The sequence below is a fragment of the Mirounga angustirostris genome, unplaced genomic scaffold, assembly GCF_029215605.1.
Source record: "Mirounga angustirostris isolate CCGP_5_RB_7025 unplaced genomic scaffold, mMirAng1.0.hap1 SCAF_13, whole genome shotgun sequence".
NCBI classification, from domain to species: Eukaryota; Metazoa; Chordata; class Mammalia; order Carnivora; family Phocidae; genus Mirounga; species Mirounga angustirostris.
This window is the reverse complement of record NW_026991721.1, coordinates 28,493,576-28,514,151: the sequence shown is the minus strand read 5'-3', so window position 1 is coordinate 28,514,151 and position 20,576 is coordinate 28,493,576. Positions and strand designations below refer to the sequence as shown.

Sequence of the window (20,576 nt, the reverse complement as noted above, 5' to 3'; positions counted from 1 at the left end):
AGTTCTAATATTTTATGATTCCAAGTGCTGTTGAATTGCAAAATTTTAATGATTTATTTCTGCTTTTTCTTTATACCATTTGGGTCATTCTCAGACATGAGCAAAATGGTCGGAACTGTTTCTGTGATCATCAGCTTCCTTCCTTCATGTAGTGCCAAACACACTGTGGACATGCAAACGAATCTTAATTGATACAATAATGATTATGATGGCAATGAAGAGCCCAGGGATTTTAATTCGAGCCAAATTCTCTCCTGGTTATATGGCTAGTATTTTGAGTAGCAGCTGTGAACAGATCTGCATTTCCTTCCCCCACACCACCCCCACAACAGTCTGAAATCTTTGCTTCAAATGAGAAAAATCAGAAGCTAAAAATTCAGCTTCAATCTGTCCTACTGTCCAGTCGTTAAATTCCCTATGTTGCATTTCTTTAAATCAAACGGCTCTTAAATATCGTTGCAAGGAAAGACGGTACAAAGTGGTGAGAGGGAAGTCAGAAGATACAAGTTCAAATAACAACAAATAATAACTCAGGTTAATATCCATCTTTCAAGATTAGAACATAGCATGTCACGAATGATAGAACATATGTGAGCTGATCACTCCAGTGTTTCCAGATATAATGAGAGGTTCATAAATAGTAGCAAGAGTAATTATAGCTACCAGTTACTGAGAGCTTACTGTGTGCCAGGTACTTTCTGTGTGTGTGTGTGTGTGAGTGTGTGTGTATTAATAAGATATATACATATATATGTGAAGGGTACTGTGATATTGTGATACTGTAATCTGTAACAAGAAATTTATATTTGGTCTTGGTCTCCTTTCCTACCAGGAATTTAAAACCCTTGCAATTTCCTAAGTGGTCAGTTGTGATAAAAGTGTCTTTTGTGATTCATAACAAGCCCCTTAAACCACACCATAGTTTATGTTAATGAAGGGACTATTGAAAAGCCACAAAGGTTGGGAGGGAAATGGGGCTGGAGATTAAGCTAATCACCGGTGGCCAATGATTTAATCAATCATATCTACTTAATGAAGCCTCCCTAAAAACCCAAAAGCACAAGGTTCAGAAAATTTCCCAGGTTGGTGAACAGATGTAAGGTTCTAGGAAAGTGGTGTACCCCAGAGCGGGCATGGAAGTTCTCTGTGCCTCTTCCTACATACCCTGTCCTATGCATCTCTTATCTGGTGGTTCCTGTTATACCGTTTTCTAATAAACTGGCATCTATTAAGTAAAATGTTTTCCTGAGGTCTGTGAGCTACTCTGGCAAATTAATCGAACCTGATTTATAGCCAGTGGATCAGAAACACTTATGATTAGGATCTGAAGTGGGGAAGGGGCAGTCTTGTAGGACTGAACCCTTAACCAGTGGGACCTGACATTATCTCCCAGCTGGTATCTCAGAATTGCTGTAATTATTAGTACTGTTGCAGTATTGTGTCTACAATACCTCAAACTTAGTCACCAACAGAAATCACAGATTTTTTGTATCAAATTAAAGTTGTAACAGATATCTTGAAATATTATTTATATTCATAACTACTTTGAAGTGATGGTCATTATCAGATTTGGTACTAGACTATGATATTTTATGCAGTTTTTAAACATATCTGCTAATTTTTTTATATTCCTCCCATCAAGAGGTAGGAGCTATGTTCCCACCTCTTGAATCTGGACCAAGCTCAGTGACTTGCATATAACCAACAGAATGAGGTGGAAGTGACAATTCATGACTCCAGGGGATAAGTCATAAAACGCTACGCAGTTTTCACCTTGCTGGAACACAAGCACTGGGAGCTCTGAGCCATGTAATAAATCCAGGTACCCTATGGTTACTATGCTATCAGGAAGACCAAACAAGCCTAAGCAGAGAGACCTGAAAGACAGAGAGCGAGCAAGTTGACCAGGCTCCAACTATTCTTGTTTTGATTGGTAGAAATGTGTGTATTACAGTCTCTCTACTCTGGCAGATGGGAACACAAACTATTCCCAGCCCTGTGCAAGCATCAGAAAGGGTTTGGCCTACTGCTTTGTGGTGCCAGGTCTCATGGAGTTTCAGTCTTCATTGCACGGATCAATACTCAGCCAAAGGACAAGGGGAAAGCTACACCTGGGCAGACCTCTCTCGGTGCCACTTCCTCCTCTCTGATATCTTCTCAATGGCTTCCCTCAATTCCCATCTGTCTCCTCCATTCAGTGAAACCACTGGTCTCTGTTTAAATTCCCTCCCTGTTCTGCCCTCCAGGCAGTAAGCTGGAGTCATTGTAGGACTTACCTTATTTCTCTTCTCTCAAGGATCACAATTCTGTATTGTCTGTTGTCTAATGTCTGAAAAACAGTCACTTCATATATTATGCCCAATTTTCTAGTTGTATCCAGGGGGAAGGCAATTCTGTGCAAGCAGAAGTTCAAATATAACTGTTAAACCTTACATAAAAAACTGAATTATGCTATCTGATCTTAAATTCATACTCAAAAGTACAAAAAAAAAGCCCCTCATACTATATTATTAATAGCAAATATTCCCAAAAATATTCTCTATGGTGGCTCTTATCATCTCTAACTTCCCATTCTTTACCTGGGCATATTCTGGCTTCTTCACTGAAAGAGTTCTTATCACACTATCTATGACCACCGTTATTACTACAGCTAAAGATTACACTTAAGTTCTTTTCTTAGTTGACCTTCTACAGCTGTGCTATCCAATATAGTAGCCACTAGCCCCATGTAGCTACTGAGTACCTGAATTGTAGCTAGTTCAAATCAAGAGGTGCTAGAGGTATGAAAGGCACACCAGCTTTCTCGGACTTTGTATGAAAAAAGAATATAACATACCTTATTAATTTTATATGAATTACATGTTTCAATGTTTTAGATATAATGGGTTAAACAAAATAGAGTTCTAAAATTAATTTCACCTGCTTCTTTTTACCTTCGTGATACGGCAACTAAGAAAACGTGACTCGCATTATACTTCTAATGACCAGTACTACTTTATAGCAACCTCTTGTACTAATAAAACCCCTGCTTTCAACTCTCTCCTTCCACGGTTTTTGGGACTCTGCTCTTCCCTAGTTTTCCGGCTACCTCACTGTCTGCTTCTCAGACCTCTCTTCTGAGACCTAAAACTATTGTTCGCAAGCTTTGGCATGATGCAAGATCACCTAATTGCTTGCCAAAAATGCAGATTCTTAGAGCTTATCTGTAGAGATTCTAATCTAATCTGGCACAAACATTTATTAAGATTCTCAATTTTGTTCTCATCTCCTGTTTTTTTCCAACTGCTTACTACACATCTTGGGGATGTCTCAAACTTAACATGTCTAACATTTAATTCTTTGTCTCTATTTTCCCTAACCCTTTGTCCTCCTAGTTATCCGAGCTAGAACCCTAAAATCATTCTCTCCTTCTACCTCACATCTATATCTAATCAGTTATAAAATCCAAGTAAATCTAATTGCTTAACCTCTATCCTCTTTATGCTTCCTTAAATCCCTTACTTCAGGGCGCCTGGGTGGCTCAGTTGGTTAAGCGACTGCCTTTGGCTCAGGTTGTGATCCTGGGTCCCTGGATCGAGTCCCGCATTGGGCTCCCTGCTGGGCAGGGAGTCTGCTTCTCCCTCTGACCCTCCCCCCTCTCATGTGCTCTCTCATTCTCTCTCTCTCAAATAAATAAAATCTTTTAAAAAAAAAAAGAAAAAATAAATAAATCCCTTACTTCAGGGTTTCTCAATCTTGGCACTACTAATATCACAACAGTTCTTTGTTGTGAAGGACTGTCTTGTGCTTTGTAGGATGTTTAGAAGTTTCCCTATCCTTACCCCAGTAGTTATCAGTAGCACCCCCTACTTTGAACAACCAAAATTCTCTCCAAACATTACCAAATGTCTTGGGGGTGGGGGGTGGGGAAATCACCTCTAACCCCATAGAGCCACTGCATTAGTTGACGGAGGTCCTCATTATTAATCACCTGCATTAGGGCAAGAGATTCCACCTGGCCCTCCTGCCCAGGAGTGGACCTCTTCCCTATTTTCCACTCTCCTTATAGTTTTACAGTTTTCTTCAGTATAAAATCTAGTATTTTTTTCACTTTTTAAAATTTTTTAATTCCAATATAGTTAACATACTGTGTCATATTAGTTTCAGGTGTACAATTAGTGATTCAACAGTTCTGTACATTACTCTGCTCCTCTTGATAAGCGTGCTCTTAATCTCCTTTACCTATTTCACCCATCCCCCCACCCACCTCCCCTCTGGTAACCCTGTTTTTTTTTCTTTAATTTTTTATGCCCCAAAAAGGGTACTATCTGTCTACTTACCTCTCCAGCTTCCCACTCCAACTATACTGAATTCCTTGCAGTTTCCTTAAGGATGGAAGAAAGTCAGAAGTGTTAAGTACACTAGTAGCTTATGAGATAAATGCAAAACTCCTAGGATGTTTTATATAGAGTATGAGTAACTATGTACTTTGTGAAACATAGGCAGAATTGTGTTAAATATACATAGTAAGTTAGTAAACTATAAGGCATGCCAAAGTTAAATAAAAAATATGATGGAAGAGGGTCATTTATAGTCAAAAAGGGATAGAAAAACTAAGGTATGAATAACTGCCGTCTCTGGGCTGAAAGTTTTGTCAGCCCTAAATTAGCTACCCATGACACCTAATACAGTCTCATATGTATGTGCTCCATCCAAGAAATACAAATAAAATCAGTGGTCTGTTCATCAAACTAACTAGTAGGCTCTGGTTGTGGCCAGGCATGTTTCCCTGCATAGCCAACAGAGCAGGCTATGCCACTGGCCCAAAGCACTTTCCACCTGTGGGTCTCCTTGCTATAAGCTCAACTCTAGTCCTTATAAGCATATCATCAGTGGAAAACGCTGATGTGGCAGACAGAACATATGAATATTACATAACTCATGATTTAGGTGATGTTCTTCCACTTGCTTGCACCCTAAGAGTATCAACTTACTCCAATTATTTCCCTTGCTTCTCACTGGGTATTTAAATTGATTCAATAAACCAGGTTATTCAAGCATCTTAATTTGGTCTGTGAGCCTTCTGTTTCATTACCTCTAGGATAGCTTAACTAGTAGTATGCTTGGAGGCCACCAGTGTATCCAGTTATTTTTCCATATGACAGCTCAATTCAAGCATTAATCTCCCCCCTGAATGCCCCTGCCTTCATGCCTCTCGTTTTATCCTGCTCATATCCTTGTGTTTCTATTATGGCATTTATCACACCACACTGTTTACTCCTCTGTCTCTCACTAGTCTGTGAATTCTTTCAAAGCAGGGGTAAATTTTATTTTGTTTTATTATTTCTTAGCAAAGTACCAACCACAAAGTAACAAAAGAACGACTGAATGTGACCTCCTGCAGACACAGCTGAGGGGATTGTCCCTTGTTTTTGCCTTTCTCCCATTCCCTAGTTCTAAGACTGACTTGATTTTAGTGAGCAGCAAAAGCCTGCCTGGTTGCAGAGCAGAATGGAAGTGGCAAGAAGGACTACAGACAGGCTCACTGCATTAAAACAACCTACAGTGGTGTGTTTCTTATTACTAGCAAGCTGGGGTATTGGTATGCCTTATTTCCCCATCTCACATTTTTCACTTGGCTGGTCAAAAAAACCATAGTTTAGGTGTCCCCCCCGCACACCTGAAAATCGTTGAAGGCTGAGACCCTTCAGTCTAAGAGATCACAAGCTCTCAAAGACTCTAGATGAATAAAATCCACTTTAAAAACTGAGCTCCTAAACTGCGGCAGAAAATAAGGGTACAAGAAATACACTGTTTCTTCCCTCAGAAAATTTACAAGCATCTTCCTGGAGCCTACATTTTACTTGAAGTAATAAACATAGCTATTTTTATAGCTTAAAATAAAAGAGATGCATTCTGGAATAGATTTCGCTTGAACAAAAGAAATCACATGAAACGTGAGACCATAAATAAACAGTCTGTTCCAGAGCTTCTTGTAACTCATTCACTTCTCCAGGGATTAGAGGAGTGGGGTGCAAAAATTTGGCCTCACGCACAGGCGCAGAGATTTGCGAACACAATCTAAGTCAGCTGAGCCTGTATCTTGTAAGAAATGGTCCCAGGGAGCTCCCAATTCCCTAACCTCAGAGAACAGACAGCAAAATTGAGCTAGCTTCTAAAACAACCACTGCCTCACGTTGCATCGTCCGCCAATTAACTCCGCCCCGCCCTTTCGGCCCGGGAGGCCGGCCAGGTTTAGATCGCTCTAGGCTTCTCCTGCATGTCTCTTTATGGTAACGCTGAGCCTCTCTAGCCCTCATCCGCCGTCCTCTCAGTGGTAGCGCGGGGAGGAGAGGAAACGCTGGCAGTCAAGTCTGCCGTGCGTGGATGCGGTGCAGCCCAAACTCCGCAGAGGAGAGCGCGAGCTAAGGTGGGAGGGACCGGGGGGAGGCTCTGGGAAGGGCGCGAGTGTGGAGACAGGCCCTTGGGTGAGAGGGGGAGCCAGGACCGGCTCACGGAGGTCTCTAAGGAGAGGTGGGAGAGGAGGCCCAGACACGTGAGGGGGACTTCCAGTTGCTGGCTGAGGCCTCCAGCAGCCGGCCACCCCGCAGTCTCCGGCCTCCCCCAGTTCATCTGCGGGCCCCCTGTGTCGGGACCCAGCATAGTTGCGTCGCATCTGTGTTCTCCTTGGGTTGTCGCCTCTTTTCGGGAGACCCGCAGCCCTCAAAGCTATGATTTAGGCTTGTACTGTTTACAAGAGGGTGATGATGGCCTTGAACCTGGTCCGTAGCTTATATCCCTCCAGTTTCGTTTTTTTATTTTTTAATGAGCATCCTCCCAGCCCTAGCTGTTTGGTTGAGGCCGGAGGCCGATCAGTATTCATTTTTTCCATCCCAGTAGGATGAACATAGTAAATGATCCTTGGACGTAGCTGGGAGCTTGAAACGTTACGATGCGGCTGTCAGCTAGGGGCGTTATGCTTGTGACCACCATGCTGTTGGGGTGGGAATAATTGCAGCATCCTGTGGACCTAGCCACCCTGATTTGGAGAGATTCATCCTCCTTGGTGTGAGATTGTGGCAGTTTACGAACGTGTATTCAAAACACGTTGTTCACAAAGTGCTAGTATTGAAGCTAGAGAAGCCACAACTGTAAAACAGGAACTAGGCGGTTTCTTGTCCTCACAGAGCTTAATATATTACTGAAAAACTAACAAGAACAAAAAAAACCTGTGATGGTACTATGAAAAGGGAAGTCCCTGAAGTTCCTCTTTTGCCTTAGGTGATGAAGAAAATAAAACCATATAGCTCCTGCTTTCCCACAGCTGAGAATAGAGAAAAAATTTGAATGCACTGTTAAATTGTTCTGCAGACCCAGAGGAAGAAGGACCTATAATAATGGTATCTGGGTAAGGCACACCAGATAGGTGAAGACACTGAAAAATAGCATTGCCTGGCACAGAAAGGGCCATGGGCTTTCCAAGCAGGAGGACAGTATAAAGGCTTAAAGTGTAAAAGGCCTTTGCAGGGTGTGTAGTTTGGCCTGGAGTATGTGGCATTTAATGCCATGTTAGAGAGTCCAGACTCTGTTTTTTAGGAAGAGATGAAAGTATTTTCAACAGAATGATACAGAGTTCAGTTTCACAATCACTTAACAACTATAGTGTTAAGTATTGTTTGACAGGTTGGGCCACATCCAGAATCAGGTAGAATAAAGAGAACTTTGCTCATTCTTCTTGGTCTGGAAACAGTCTCTCCAGTTGTTGAAATCCCACTTCAGTTCTCTTTGGCCTTTAAGGACTAGAGGACTGGAGACAAATTGCAAATTTGGAAGCCTGAAGGGTTTGCTAAATTGTTCCCCAAATGATCTAAAAGTATGCTAGACAAAGCATTAAAGAATCTGAGGGGAGTACATTAGGTAGACCTAGAGTAAATCATTAGGGCCTAATTAAGAGGGATTCTTCATATGAAGTAAAATTAGTTTTTGTGGTTTTTTTTTTTTCTCCATTAAGCAAGAACTTGAATGTTGTAATAGGTTCTATGTTAGGCTTGGTAACTAGAGCTCTAAGTTTCAGTTTCATCATCTGTAAATGGGGTGATAATACTTCACTGTTGTCAAGATTAATGAGATGATGTTTGTTCTTAGTACTGTACCTGGCACTTACTAACTACAGGCACTTTAACCAAATATTTTAAATGGTACTATTGACTGTGTTTTGGTTTTAAGTTCTTTACTTTTCCTGTTGGGCCTGATTTAAGGATTAAGGACTATCTCATTTGGCTCTTTAATCCTCCTGTTACTGTCCATTCACTTGTAGTGTGAGTAGTTAGTATTTGAAGATAATGGGTACAAAAAGTTGACAGTTGCAAGAGGCATGACTTGTATGCCTATGACCAAAACTGCTGATTTATAAAGTGCAGATGATTTTTTTTTCATTAAAAGAGAATCTGGGAAAATGCCTTGTAAATTTCTAAGACCCCCCTCCCCCCCAAAAGAAAAAAGGCATTTGTCATGAAAGGGAAAGACTCAACCTAAAAACTCAGTAAATTTCTTGTTTGGCTAAATTTCCTCCTAATGCTACTTTTTCCCACTAATTAGCAGACTGGAAAAGCTGTATTAAGGGAAACCAACATATTGGAAAATATTTTGGGAAATTTCCCTCTAAATTTTAGAAAGAAAAAAAAATTCTCCTTGCGTAATCCCTACCTTCGTCTGCTATTTTGTTAGTGGCAGTGATGGCTGTGGTGTCCTGCTTTAATTCCTGTAGGAGCCCTGCGGTAATGTCCTAGACCTTGTGTTACTAGGAAAGCTTGCTAGTGTCATTTCCTTGTATGAGCTTGCTCAGCTACATCTAGCCTGCCTACCTTAGAGTTTGATAATGGATAGCAAGTGATAATGCTTAAAAGCTTATTCCATAGAATCTAAATGTATAAATTTTTTTAAGATTTTTATTTATTTATATGAGAGAGTGAGAGAGAAAGAGTGCGCAAGCGAGGGGAGGGGCAGAGGGCGAGGGAGAAGCAGACTCCTCTCTGAGCAGGGAGCCTGACGCTGGGCTCAATCCCAGGACCCTGAGATCATGACCTGAGCCCAAGGCAGACGCTTAACCCACTGAGCTACCCAGGTGCCCCTACATGTATAAATTTTAAATTAAAAAAAAAATTCATAGATACAGAGAACAGATTGGTGGTTGCCAGACGTGGGGGAATGGACAAAATGGCAGAAAGGGGTCAAAAGGTACAAACTTCCAGTTATAAAATAAGTAATGCGGATGTAATGTACAGCATGGTGACAATAGTTAATAACACTTGCATATTTGAAAGTTGCTAAGGAAGTAAATCTTAAAAGTTCTCATCACAAGAAAAAATTGTAACCATGTGGTGATGGATGTTAACTAGACTCATTGTGGTGATCTTTCACAATAATACGAATGTCAAATCATTACCTTGTACACCTGAAACTAATGTTATATGTAAATTACACCTCAATTAAAAAAACTTGTTTCTTGAGCTTGCAGTGTTCAAATCATACAAGGAGCAAATAATTTTGCTTACTGCCTAAGGTGATAGAAGGAAAAGAAGGGGTCTAATCTATCTACACTTATTTCATTGTCTTTTGACTCTTCTATTAGTGCTATAAGAATATTAAACGTTAATTTTAGAATCACAAAATGTACTATATGTAGGCACTGAATAAAATGTTGGCAACCCTAAAGCAAAAGAAAGCCCAAGATGCCAAAAATTTTTAGGGATTTTTCAAATAAAAAAAATCCAGAGTTAGTAAAGAGAGACTTTATTTGAAAGGTTTATGGCAATAAGGGAAAAGGAACTATTGCAATGGAGAGAATTCTCTGACCAAAAGATCTACCAGCATCTCAAGGGAGGAGTAAAGGATGCTAGAACAGACTCCTTGATTTGATTGTAGATTCCAGAGTGTTTTACCCTGAGGCCAGCCTGTTCTCTGGAGGAGTTGTGGGCTCTGGCTGAGGGTGGGCCAAAGTTCTGGAACCTGGGGGGAAGGAGAGAAACTTAAAATATAGCTAACAGACATTTTTGTTCCAGTTGGTCACTTTTGACCATGCAGTTAAGATTCACAAATTTATAGGGGTACCTTGGTGGCTCAGTCGGTTGAGCTACAGACTCTTGGTTTCTGCTCAGGTCATGATCTCTGGGTTGTGAGATTGAGCCTGGAGCTCCACGTTGGCCTCCCCGCTCAGCGGGGAGTCGGTTTCCCCACTCCCTCTGTTCCTACCCCCACTGGCCTGTGTATGTTTGCCTGCGCACGCTAGCGCTCTATCTCCCTATCTCCCTCTCCTTTCTTTCTTTCTGAAATAAATGAGTAAATCTTTAAGAAAGATTCACAAATTTATAAGTGAGGCAAAGAATAGGAATTTGGAGAGCCTTTATCTTTCCTAGTCATAGGTAAACAAGGGAGTATCCTCAGAGTCTTGTAGAAGCCATTAGGAGAGGAATGGGAGGATTTTTTTTAACCATGACTCTCAAAGAATCAGGAAAAATTCAACTTCTCAAAAGGCATTTTTGCTATTTGAAATGGAAAATAAGTTTACAAATAAAATTCATCCAGACCTCTACAGGAAGGCCTTAGGAGACTCAGTGACCCTTGAGAAATTAAGTGTTAGTATTTGTAAATCCTTCACTAGGTGTAGTTTAAAAGTACTTCAAGACCTGGATCTCATTTGTATCATAGTAAAATCTTCCCAAAGGTGGGGCAAAAGAACTAAATCAGGTCTAAATGAACACATTTAAGGTTTTTCATTTGTTACTGGTTTTCTTCTTATCCATTTGAAAGCAGTACTTTTTTTTTTTTTCTTCCACGATGAATACTAGATATACTGGTTAAAGTGATTGGCTAGAGCAAATAATCTCTTCCTATGTCTAAAAGAATATTCCACACCCTCATACACAAAGTTCCACAAAAAAAGGGGGCAGAATTAAAATCATGACTGTCACACAGATACAAGATTATGAACACACAGTTTTTGTTTCCCTTACTAATGAGGGAACTGGTAAGATGTTATAACCAGTTCACATGACAAAAGAACAAAACATTTATTGATCAGGAATATTAAAATAAATGAGCACATGGAGGCAAAATGGTCTTCTACAGTAGGCCAGGGAGTCCACTGAATCTCCACTAGACAAAGTTACAAGAATATAGACAAGAATTGTATTTGCATTGCTAACCATTATCTACAGTTGTCAGCAGTAAACTAGCAGTGGAAGACACAGAACTCTCATAATCAGAAGTGAAAACCTTGATAGCTGTGCTTTCAACAATGCATAGTGCTGTATACATCTGTTTTATCAAATTTATGACTCCCCTCCCCTCATAGTCTTCCCTAAATGTCAGACTTCCTGGAAGGCAAGTTCATGTTTGAGTGTATTTTCCTTTTTTTTTTAATATGCTTTATAAATATATAAGATGCTTGGTTAATGTTCTCTTAATTGAATTACCTAAAGCAGTAGATCTCAAACTAATATGCTTACATATCACCTGGAGATCTTTTTTAAAAATGTGGATCCTGATTCAGTAGGTCTAGGGTCCTTACTGAGATTCCTCTTTTCTAACAAGTTCCCAGCTGACGCCAGTACTGGTTCGTGGACAGGGAATAGTAGGGCATTTCTGACTGTGTTAATTAAGGAAGGTGCTAGATTAATCATTACATCATTGCATGGAGAACATTGCATCATGTAGGTGAAGGGAGCAACATGAAGCTACTGGACTGTCACTTGAAGAAAAAAAAATTAATCATGGGCCACATTGCTAGAACACAGACCAAAGCTAGCAAAAGAAACAGTTGCTGGGAAACAGATCCAAAGAGCTCTACAGTAGAACTTTAGGGAAGGAAGACAGAAATAAGGACATTGAGTAATACAACAGGGGAGGAGCAACCAGAGGCTGTAATTTTTAGAAGGCAGGCAGTAACCACTTAAGATCACTGGCTGAAATTTTGTGCTCCTTGAGCTAGCCTGACTTTTCGTTAGCCCTGCATTAGCCATGCGTGAACAAACTGCGTAATAGTAGATCAGGAAACAAACTCATGTAAGACTTTAAGCAATAAAACTTCATTAACACAGGTGTATACATTTTTACTTTGACAGTTTTAAATGATTTGGTACCATTGTGCCACTGAGTTTTAATCAATGTGTAAAATTTATTTTTTTACTGTAACTGGCAGGCAGTTTATCTTCTGTTAGGACATTTTAATTTTAAACAGCAGGTCCTATAATTTATTAATGGGGAGTTCAGCTTTCTTTTAGCAACAAGTAAGAAGTGGGGCATAATGTGAAGCTGGTACCAAAGAAACATCTCTACTTACTGGAAGATGCAAAAAATGCATAGTAAATGAGATTGCCAAATTTAGCAAATAAAAATACAGGATGCCCAGTTAAATTTGAATTTCAGACAAATAACAGATTACTTTTTAGCCGTATTTGGGACAGTTAAAATATATGCATTATCTAAGATTCATATTTAACTAAGCCTACTGTATTTTATCTGGCAACTCTAATAGTGAATCTACCCTAACAGTGACACCTGAGGGATGGCTGCTTACAAATGGTATTGTGCAGCAGTTTAATTCCTTCAAGTGTTCGTCCAAAAATTACAGTACTCAAAAGTGTGCCAGGAGCTCAAAATAGTTGGAAGCACCTGTTTGCCAGAAGATGTTTTCAAGGACTAATAGGGTCATGCCTAAGTTAAATTAAAAACACATTTAACACTATACTCTCCAACTAGGAGTTCAGGTTCACAGTGGTTTAAGGTTAATAAAAGAATTTATGCTATTATGGAAGATGTCCAAGCAAATACTATCAGAAAAAAGTGATTTAATAGGAGTTTAATCATATTTCCAAGCTCCTAAGGGAGATCACCTAAGTACACTGGCACAACTTAGAGTTTTGCTAATAAACTCTCGTGAGCTATGTAGTAATTTAGACAAGATAAAAGGAAAGTAAACACATGAACAATTGCTTGCTTGGTCTTTAGAGATTGAACTAAGTATTCCAGTGATATTCCACTATACATTCACTGGAATATTTTTTTTTAAAGATTATTTATTTATTTATTTGGCAGAGACAAAGCGAGAGAGGGAACACAAGCAGGGGGAGTGGGAGAGGAAGAAGCAGGTTCCCTGCTGAGCAGGAAGCCCTATGCAGGGCTCAGTCCCAGAACCCTGGGATCATGACCTGAGCCGAAGGCAAACCCTTAATGACCAAGCCACCCAGGTGCCCCTGTAATACTTGTTTTTTATATTTTTTTTATTTTCATTTTGTTTAAATTTTAGTGAACTTAGAGTGCAGTATCAGTTTCTGGAGTAGAATTCAGTGCTTCATCACTTACAACACCCAGTGTTCATCACAACAAGTGCCCTCCTTAATACCCATCACCCATCTAGCCCATCCCCCACCCACCTCCTTCCATCAACCCTCAGCTTGTTCTCTACCATTAAGAATCTCTTATGGCTTGTTTCCCTCTCCCTTTTTCTTCTTTTCCCCCTTCCCATATGTTCATCTGTTTTCTTAAATTCCACATATGAGTGAGATCATATATTTGTCTTTCTCTGACTTATTTCACTTATCATAATACACTCTAGCTCCATCCATGTCGTTGCAAATGGCAAGATTTCATTCTTTTTAACGGCTGTCAATTGTTTATCATGTATTGTCTATTTATTGTCTGTATCTTTTTGAAATGTCTGCTTAAGTCTTTTGCCAATGTTAATGGTTTGTCTTTCTATTGGTGAGTTGTAGTTTTTTTAATAATCTGGGTGAAAGGATTTGGCTGATAAATACTGTTTGCATATTTTCTCTCAGTATGTGGCTTTCCTTAATATTTGAAATTTTGACTTATGAATACAAATAGTCTTTATGAAACCTAATTATCATCTTTTCTGTATGGTAATTGCTGTGTCCTGAGAAATCTTTGCCTACACAACATCATAAATATGGTCCCCAGTGTTTTCTCCAAAAGTCTTTAGTTTAGCTTTAGTGTTGAAGACTATGAACTAGCTTGATTTTCATCTATAGTGTATGGTACTGGCCAGCATTCATTTTTCTCATATGGATATCTACTTACTTCAAAACCACTTGTCAAAAAAACTTTTTTCCCGTAGGATTGGCTTTGTACCTTTACTAGAAATGACTTGTGCATATAAATGGGGGTATATCTCTTGGGTTTATATTTAATTCCATACCATCCTGATTAGAGTAAGTCCATTCTGATTGGAATGGAAGGCCTTCTAGCTTTGTTCTTTTCTGTGATTGTTTTGGATATAGGAAGTCCCTTTGCATTTCTATGTAATTTTTAGGTAAAGCTTATTAATTTATGATTATGATTGCATTGAATCTATAAATTAATTTAAGGAGAACATTTAACCAATTTTGTGTCTTCCGATATATGAACATGGGGTATCTCCCCATTTATTTTGGTCTTTTAAAATATCAAAAAAATTTGTAGATTTTAGTGTACAGATCTTCCATGTTTTGTTAAAATTATTCCTAAGTATTTCATGTTTCTTTAATGACACTTCAATGGTTGTGATTTTTTTTATATGTATTGCTGGATTCTGTGTACTAAATTATTTTTATGAATTTTTGCCTATGTTCATGAGGAATTTTTTTTCCCTGTTTTGGAATGTCCTTGGTTTTGTATCAAGGTAATGCTTGCCTTAAATAAAATAAGTTGAGAATGAAAAAAAAAAGAAAGATAAAAGGTAAGAAAGGAACAGATGCCCCAGTAGCCAAGGAAAAGAATTCCCTAATGGGTAAAAATATTAATTCTATGGACAGACAATTTCTAAAACGAATTTTCTAAGTTCCAAAATACTTCTATTAAATATGGTCAGGGTAGTCCAAGTCTTTGAATGTTTAGAAATAATTTTATGTTCAGAAAATCACTGATTAGTGGCTACAAATTTTGTGATAGTTACCTACAAATATAAAGAATCAAGCATCAATGAGAGAATAAGCATTAGCAGTTTCTATAATGTGCTGAGGAGGTTGTTGATCAAGTTTCTTTCCTTGTGTTGACTGTTAAGAAAAGTCAGAGCCAGATTTGTGTCCCATATCTGTTAAAGTACAGTAGAGCATAATTTGTTGTTTTATGACTCTATCTCTGGCTTCCTCTTTTCCATTCCTTCATTTATTTTAACTCACATTTCTGTTAAAAAAAAAAAATCTAATTTGTATAATGCAAGCCATTTTAGCTGATGCACTTGGCACCATTACTGGGAAGTTAAATTTTAAAAGTTGGTTGAAATAGAATAAAAATATATAAATATGCTCCATCATAATTAGCTTTTAAACATTTTAAGCTAAAATGTTCAGTGACATTTTAAACTTTAGATTGTATTCTATTAAACTTTTTAAATTTAGTATTTTAACTGAAAACATATTTATTCACAGTTTTTTGTTACATGAGACCAGAGTCATCTTGTATATTTTTATATGATTTTATATGATTCTGGTTTTTCTCTGAAGAAAACATTGGGAAGTATCTAAGCTTTCTAACCAGTCTTTTTTTTTTTTTTCCAATATGGAGGAAAGTTTATAAAAACACTTGCAAAATTGCACAATCCTAGATATTTCAACATTCTGCCACCACCCAGATTTCAATGGTTCACATATATTTTCAACACTTTTTCTTCCTAGTGACTTTTATTTGTTGACTCTTTCCTTAAGAATTCAACCAAGTTTTTGTATTTGCTTTGAAAAATACTTATGAAAATTTTCAAATGGAAAGTACAGTAATAATGAAAACACTTATGTTCATGCCTTCAATTTAATCTTCCATAAATCTCTTTTTAAAAAGTTTCCTTCCCCCTTAGAAGTATGTATGCCACAAATTTGGTATTTCTTATGTATATTTTAGCATGATTCATATTTTCATCTCTAAACCATGTACACTGTTTTGTGTGTTTATTTATTTTTTTTTAAGATTTTTTTATTTGACAGAGAGGCACAGCGAGAGAGGGAACACAAGTAGGGGGCAGCGGGAGAGGGAGAAGCAGGCTTCCCGCTGAGCAGGGAGCCCGATGTGGGGGGTCCTGGGATCATGACCTGAGCCGAAGGCAGACGCTTAACCGACTGAGCCACCCAGGTGCCCCTATTTTGTGTGTTTAAAATTTTACATACATGTATCCTTTTACAACTTTTTCTCTTAAGATTATCTTTAAGATTTGTCCGTGGTGATTCATATAATTTGTGTGGTTAACTGTCCTATGGGAGTGCCTGCTGAGTAACCCATGATTTCTCATCTTTAAAATTAGATAATTTCTAACTTTTCACTGTCAAAGACCGTAAATGCTCGAAGTCCTTTATATATATAATGCACAAAAATCCTTGTGCTCTTTTCAGACATACATTTTTTTTGGCAAATACCTAGAGCTGAAAGTGCAAGGTCCTGGGATGTGGACTTGTTTAACTTTGTGAGAAATTGCCAAAAACACTCTAAAGCAGTTGCAGTTTACATTCCTACCAATGTATAAGGAGCATGTAAGAGTTGGCCACATTTTAACCAACCCTAGGTTATCAGATTTTTAAAATTTTGCTAAGCAAATGTTTGAGAAATGGTATTTAGTTTGCCTCTTTTTTTTTGATAACTATAAAGGTTGAACATCTTTGCATGCGTTTATTGGCTATTTTGTTCTCTTCCTCTGTGAATTGCCTATCTATATTTGCTTAGTTGTTTTTTTGTTGTTTTTTTTTAGATTTTATTTATCTATTTGAGAGAGCACGAGCAGGGGGAAGGGCAGAGGGAGAGGGAGAAGCAGACTCCCCACTGAGAGGGAGCCCAATGCGAGGCTGGATCCCAGGACCCTGGGATCATGAGACCTGAGCGGAAGGCAGCCATTAATCAATTGAGCCACCCAGGTGCCCCTATTTGCTTAGTTTTCTAATGGGTTCTTTGTCATTTTCTAATTGATTTATAGATGTCAGAATTCTTTATGTATGTTTGGGATAATAATCCTAACCACACCTTTCAAGTGTGGCTGTTTTTCCTCCTTTAGAGTTATAAGGAAATGTTTAATTTTGACATATAATGTGTCCATCTTTTCGTTTGATATGTGCTTTCTTGTTTGAGAAATTGTTCTTTGATATGTTCTTCTTGTTTCTTTGATATGTTCTTTCTTGTTTGAGAAATTCTTCCCAATGTTGCAGAGTCTTCTATGTTTTCTTATAAACATTAGTACAGTTTTTCTTTTCTTGTTTAATTCTTTAATCCATCTGGAGTTGATTTGGTTTTCTTACAAACATTAGTACAGTTTTTCTTTTCTTGTTTAATGCTTTAATCCATCTGGAGTTGATTTTTTTTTGTGAGAAAGAGATCTTAGTCTGTCTTTTTCGATGTAGTTAGTTATCCCCTAATCTTTTATTAAATCTTTTCCCCATTAATGTGCACTACCCATTGATTTTATAAAAGCACATGTCCTATACTGCACCAAGCCCTCATCTTTTCTTGGATCTATACTATACTATATTTGTCTATACTACTGTACTAAATACCACACTGTTTTAATTACAACAGCTTTATAGCAAATATCTTACTTTGTTTTCCTTCAAGACTATCTTGACTTTCATGGATTTTTACTCTTCCATGTAAACTAAATGCTAAATTCCAAGGGGGAGTGGTTGGAATACCTGCTGGGATTTGACTGGAATAGTACTGAATTTATAGATAAATTCCCAGAGAATTTATATGCCTCGGTAAGATTTCCCATGATTAATTTCTACATTTATTTAGGATACCTTTTTTGTATTTCTGTTTGATGATTTTCTCCATAAAAGTCTTGCATGTCTTTTGTAGGATTTATTTTGTAAGGTCTCTTAATGTTTTAGGTTTCTAGCATCATTGTTGAATTATCTTACTAGTTTTAATAGTCTGTCTGCTGAACCTTTTGTATTTTCTGTGTAGATATTTATATCATCTTTGAGTAATACTTCTCAATCCCTGTACCTTTTAATACAGTATTAAGTGGAAGCTTTACTGTAGTGTTAAATGGCAAGTATTCGTTTGTAGTTCTAACTTTACAGGGAATGCTTCTAATGTTTTATGATTAAATAATGTTTATTGTAAGCTTTTGGTAAATGTTTTTCTACTCCTTGCATGCTAAGAGTTTCTTTCTTTTAAATAGATATTGAAGTTTATAAAGTGCTTTTTCAGTTTCCCAGATAAAAAGTTTGCGGCACAAATCTGACTTCAGTGTCTTCTCTAGGGCGATCAGCACATGACCTACTAGAGAGCGAGATCCCTAGGCAAAATCAAACAAGGGAAATTTGCTGGAATCTAAAGTGATGGATCCATGTTCAGTTGGAGTCCAGCTTCGTACCACAAATGAGTGCCATAAAACCTACTACACTCGTCACACTGGTTTCAAGACTTTGCAAGAATTGTCATCAAATGATATGCTTTTACTTCAACTTAGAACTGGAATGACACTTTCTGGGAACAATACCATTTGCTTCCATCATGCAAAAATTTACATTGACAGATTTGAGGATTTGCAGAAGTCATGTTGTGACCCATTTAACATACACAAAAAACTAGCCAAAAAAAATTTGCATGTAATTGACTTAGATGATGCCACTTTTCTGAGTGCAAAATTTGGAAGACAGCTTGTACCTGGTTGGAAACTTTGCCCAAAATGTACACAGATAATCAATGGAAGTGTGGATGTTGATTCTGAAGACCGGCAGAGAAGAAAACCTGATTCAGATGTATGTATAGCAGTCATTTTTTTCTTCTGTGTACTTCTACAATGTGAGGTTTTGTTGAACTATAAAGAAATATTTACATTATCATTTATTATACTAATTGTAATTAAAGTTGGGGAGGTGAAAATAAATGGTGTTTCTAAATATTTTTGTATACCCAGACTGGATGATAAAGTATGCTTGAGAAAGGAATAACATACTATGTCCAAGACTCAAGCTGTAATTCCTAGGGCTAAGATGTTGGGAGTGGCTTTCAGAACATTCTGGTAAAGCCAGGACTTAATTGTTATCTTAGTTTCTTTTCTAATACCAAAGTAACTCCATGAGACCTGCCCACCAGTGAGGATCTTTATAGCAAAATGAATTCCCCTTTCTTATGAAGGACTTAAAAATGACTGCTTTAAAATGAACACCAGAGAAATGACTTGCAATAATTGTTTCTTCAGCCTTTCTTTCTCCTTTGTCACTAATACCATTCTTGTTTGGGTTTTTTAGATGCTTGTGAGTTTCCTTTGCTTCTAGCTCTGAGTTCTTATTTGGTATGATCCAGCTAATTTAAGAACTCCCTGTGGTCAAAAAGCATACATTTTTACATTGTAAATACTAAATATTTATAACTCGCTTATTCACATGCCTACATTCAGATTATTTAACTATATCAGAAAAAAATTGAGATTTCATAAAGCTGTCTTTGGTGTAGAACAAAGACAAGTATATCAAAGGAGCACTTCTCAAAATTTCTATTTATAACCAATTTATAATTCTTGGTGCTGGGATATTTTTCTCAATTTCTTCCTTTTCATTATATTAATAAACCAAATTAAAAGATAATTAAAATTTTAAATTATATGTAGTGCTTCCCTTTTGTTCTCCCCTTAGAGGCATATCTCCAGGACCCACTATTCTCTTGCAGTTCATACTGGGTACTTGCTGCTGTCACTTAGATGTTTTCTCCATTTCATTTATTTGTTGCTCTCATGGAATATATCACATACACTGCTTTTTTCCCAGATAATGAACTTAAATCCTTAATCATCGAAATTTTGTTTTACCAAAGCTTTTTAAAAAGATGATAATACTATTTCGGAACTTAAAACCATATTACCTCCCTGCTTTTAAAAATATATATAATAGAACCTTTCCTTCAGGACTCAAGATCATATTAGAAACATCAGTTTTGTTTTTGTTTTTTTTTAAAGATTTAATATTTTTTTAAGTAATCTCCACACCCAACATAGGGCTCGAACTCATAACCCCAAGATCATGAGTCACAGACTCCACCGCCAGGCACCCCAGGAATCTCAGCGTTATGCCGTTGTTATACAACTGTTACACAACAGTTTTTCTGCCTTTTCTGCCATCTTAGCAGCAGCTGTTGCATTTTTACCATGCTTGTTGCCCCTCCTGATATGCCAGAGACTATAATTAGGTAATGAAAATATTACAACTAAATTAACCCATAAACTTTGGGTATTGTCTAGGGCTGTGTAAATGTTGTTGCACTTGGGCTCTAAAACCTTTTTCTTCTTTTTTGTGAATTCCAGACCATCCTTCAGGTTAAGGAATAATCTGGATTAACATTAAGTTAAATATTAATCTGTTCATGGTCTGTTGTCAAGATTTGAGTTGATAATTTGTTACCTTTATTCAGGGAAGAACTGCTAAAGCTTTGAGGTCGTTGCAATTTACAAACCCAGGAAAGCAAACTGAATTTGCTCCAGAAACTGGTAAAAGAGAAAAAAGAAGGCTCACAAAAAATGCAACCGCTGGTTCTGACAGGTAGGCTGTGTTCATTAAGACTTGTATTAACTTGCTGCTTCACATCTGTATTGTTTTCACTATCTTAAGTTTTGAATTTTCTGG

General features: G+C 37.7%; 1 protein-coding gene across 3 annotated transcripts in view; it reads left to right on the top strand.

The window, feature by feature from the left end:
• Positions 1–6,267: 6,267 nt before the first annotated feature.
• Positions 6,268–20,576, top strand: part of ARL14EP (ADP ribosylation factor like GTPase 14 effector protein) — a 28,456-nt gene continuing 14,147 nt past the window's right edge. For 2 of the 3 annotated variants that reach the window (XM_064576722.1, XM_045893985.3), the window contains exons 1-3: positions 6,268–6,409; positions 18,215–18,716; positions 20,365–20,492. In XM_064576722.1, coding sequence (XP_064432792.1) covers positions 18,294–18,716; positions 20,365–20,492 — 551 coding nt within the window. In that variant the 5' untranslated portion in view covers positions 6,268–6,409; positions 18,215–18,293. Of the gene's footprint in view, positions 6,410–16,849; positions 16,872–18,214; positions 18,717–20,364; positions 20,493–20,576 lie in introns of those variants that run through there. The other variant, XM_064576721.1, reaches the window with a different exon arrangement.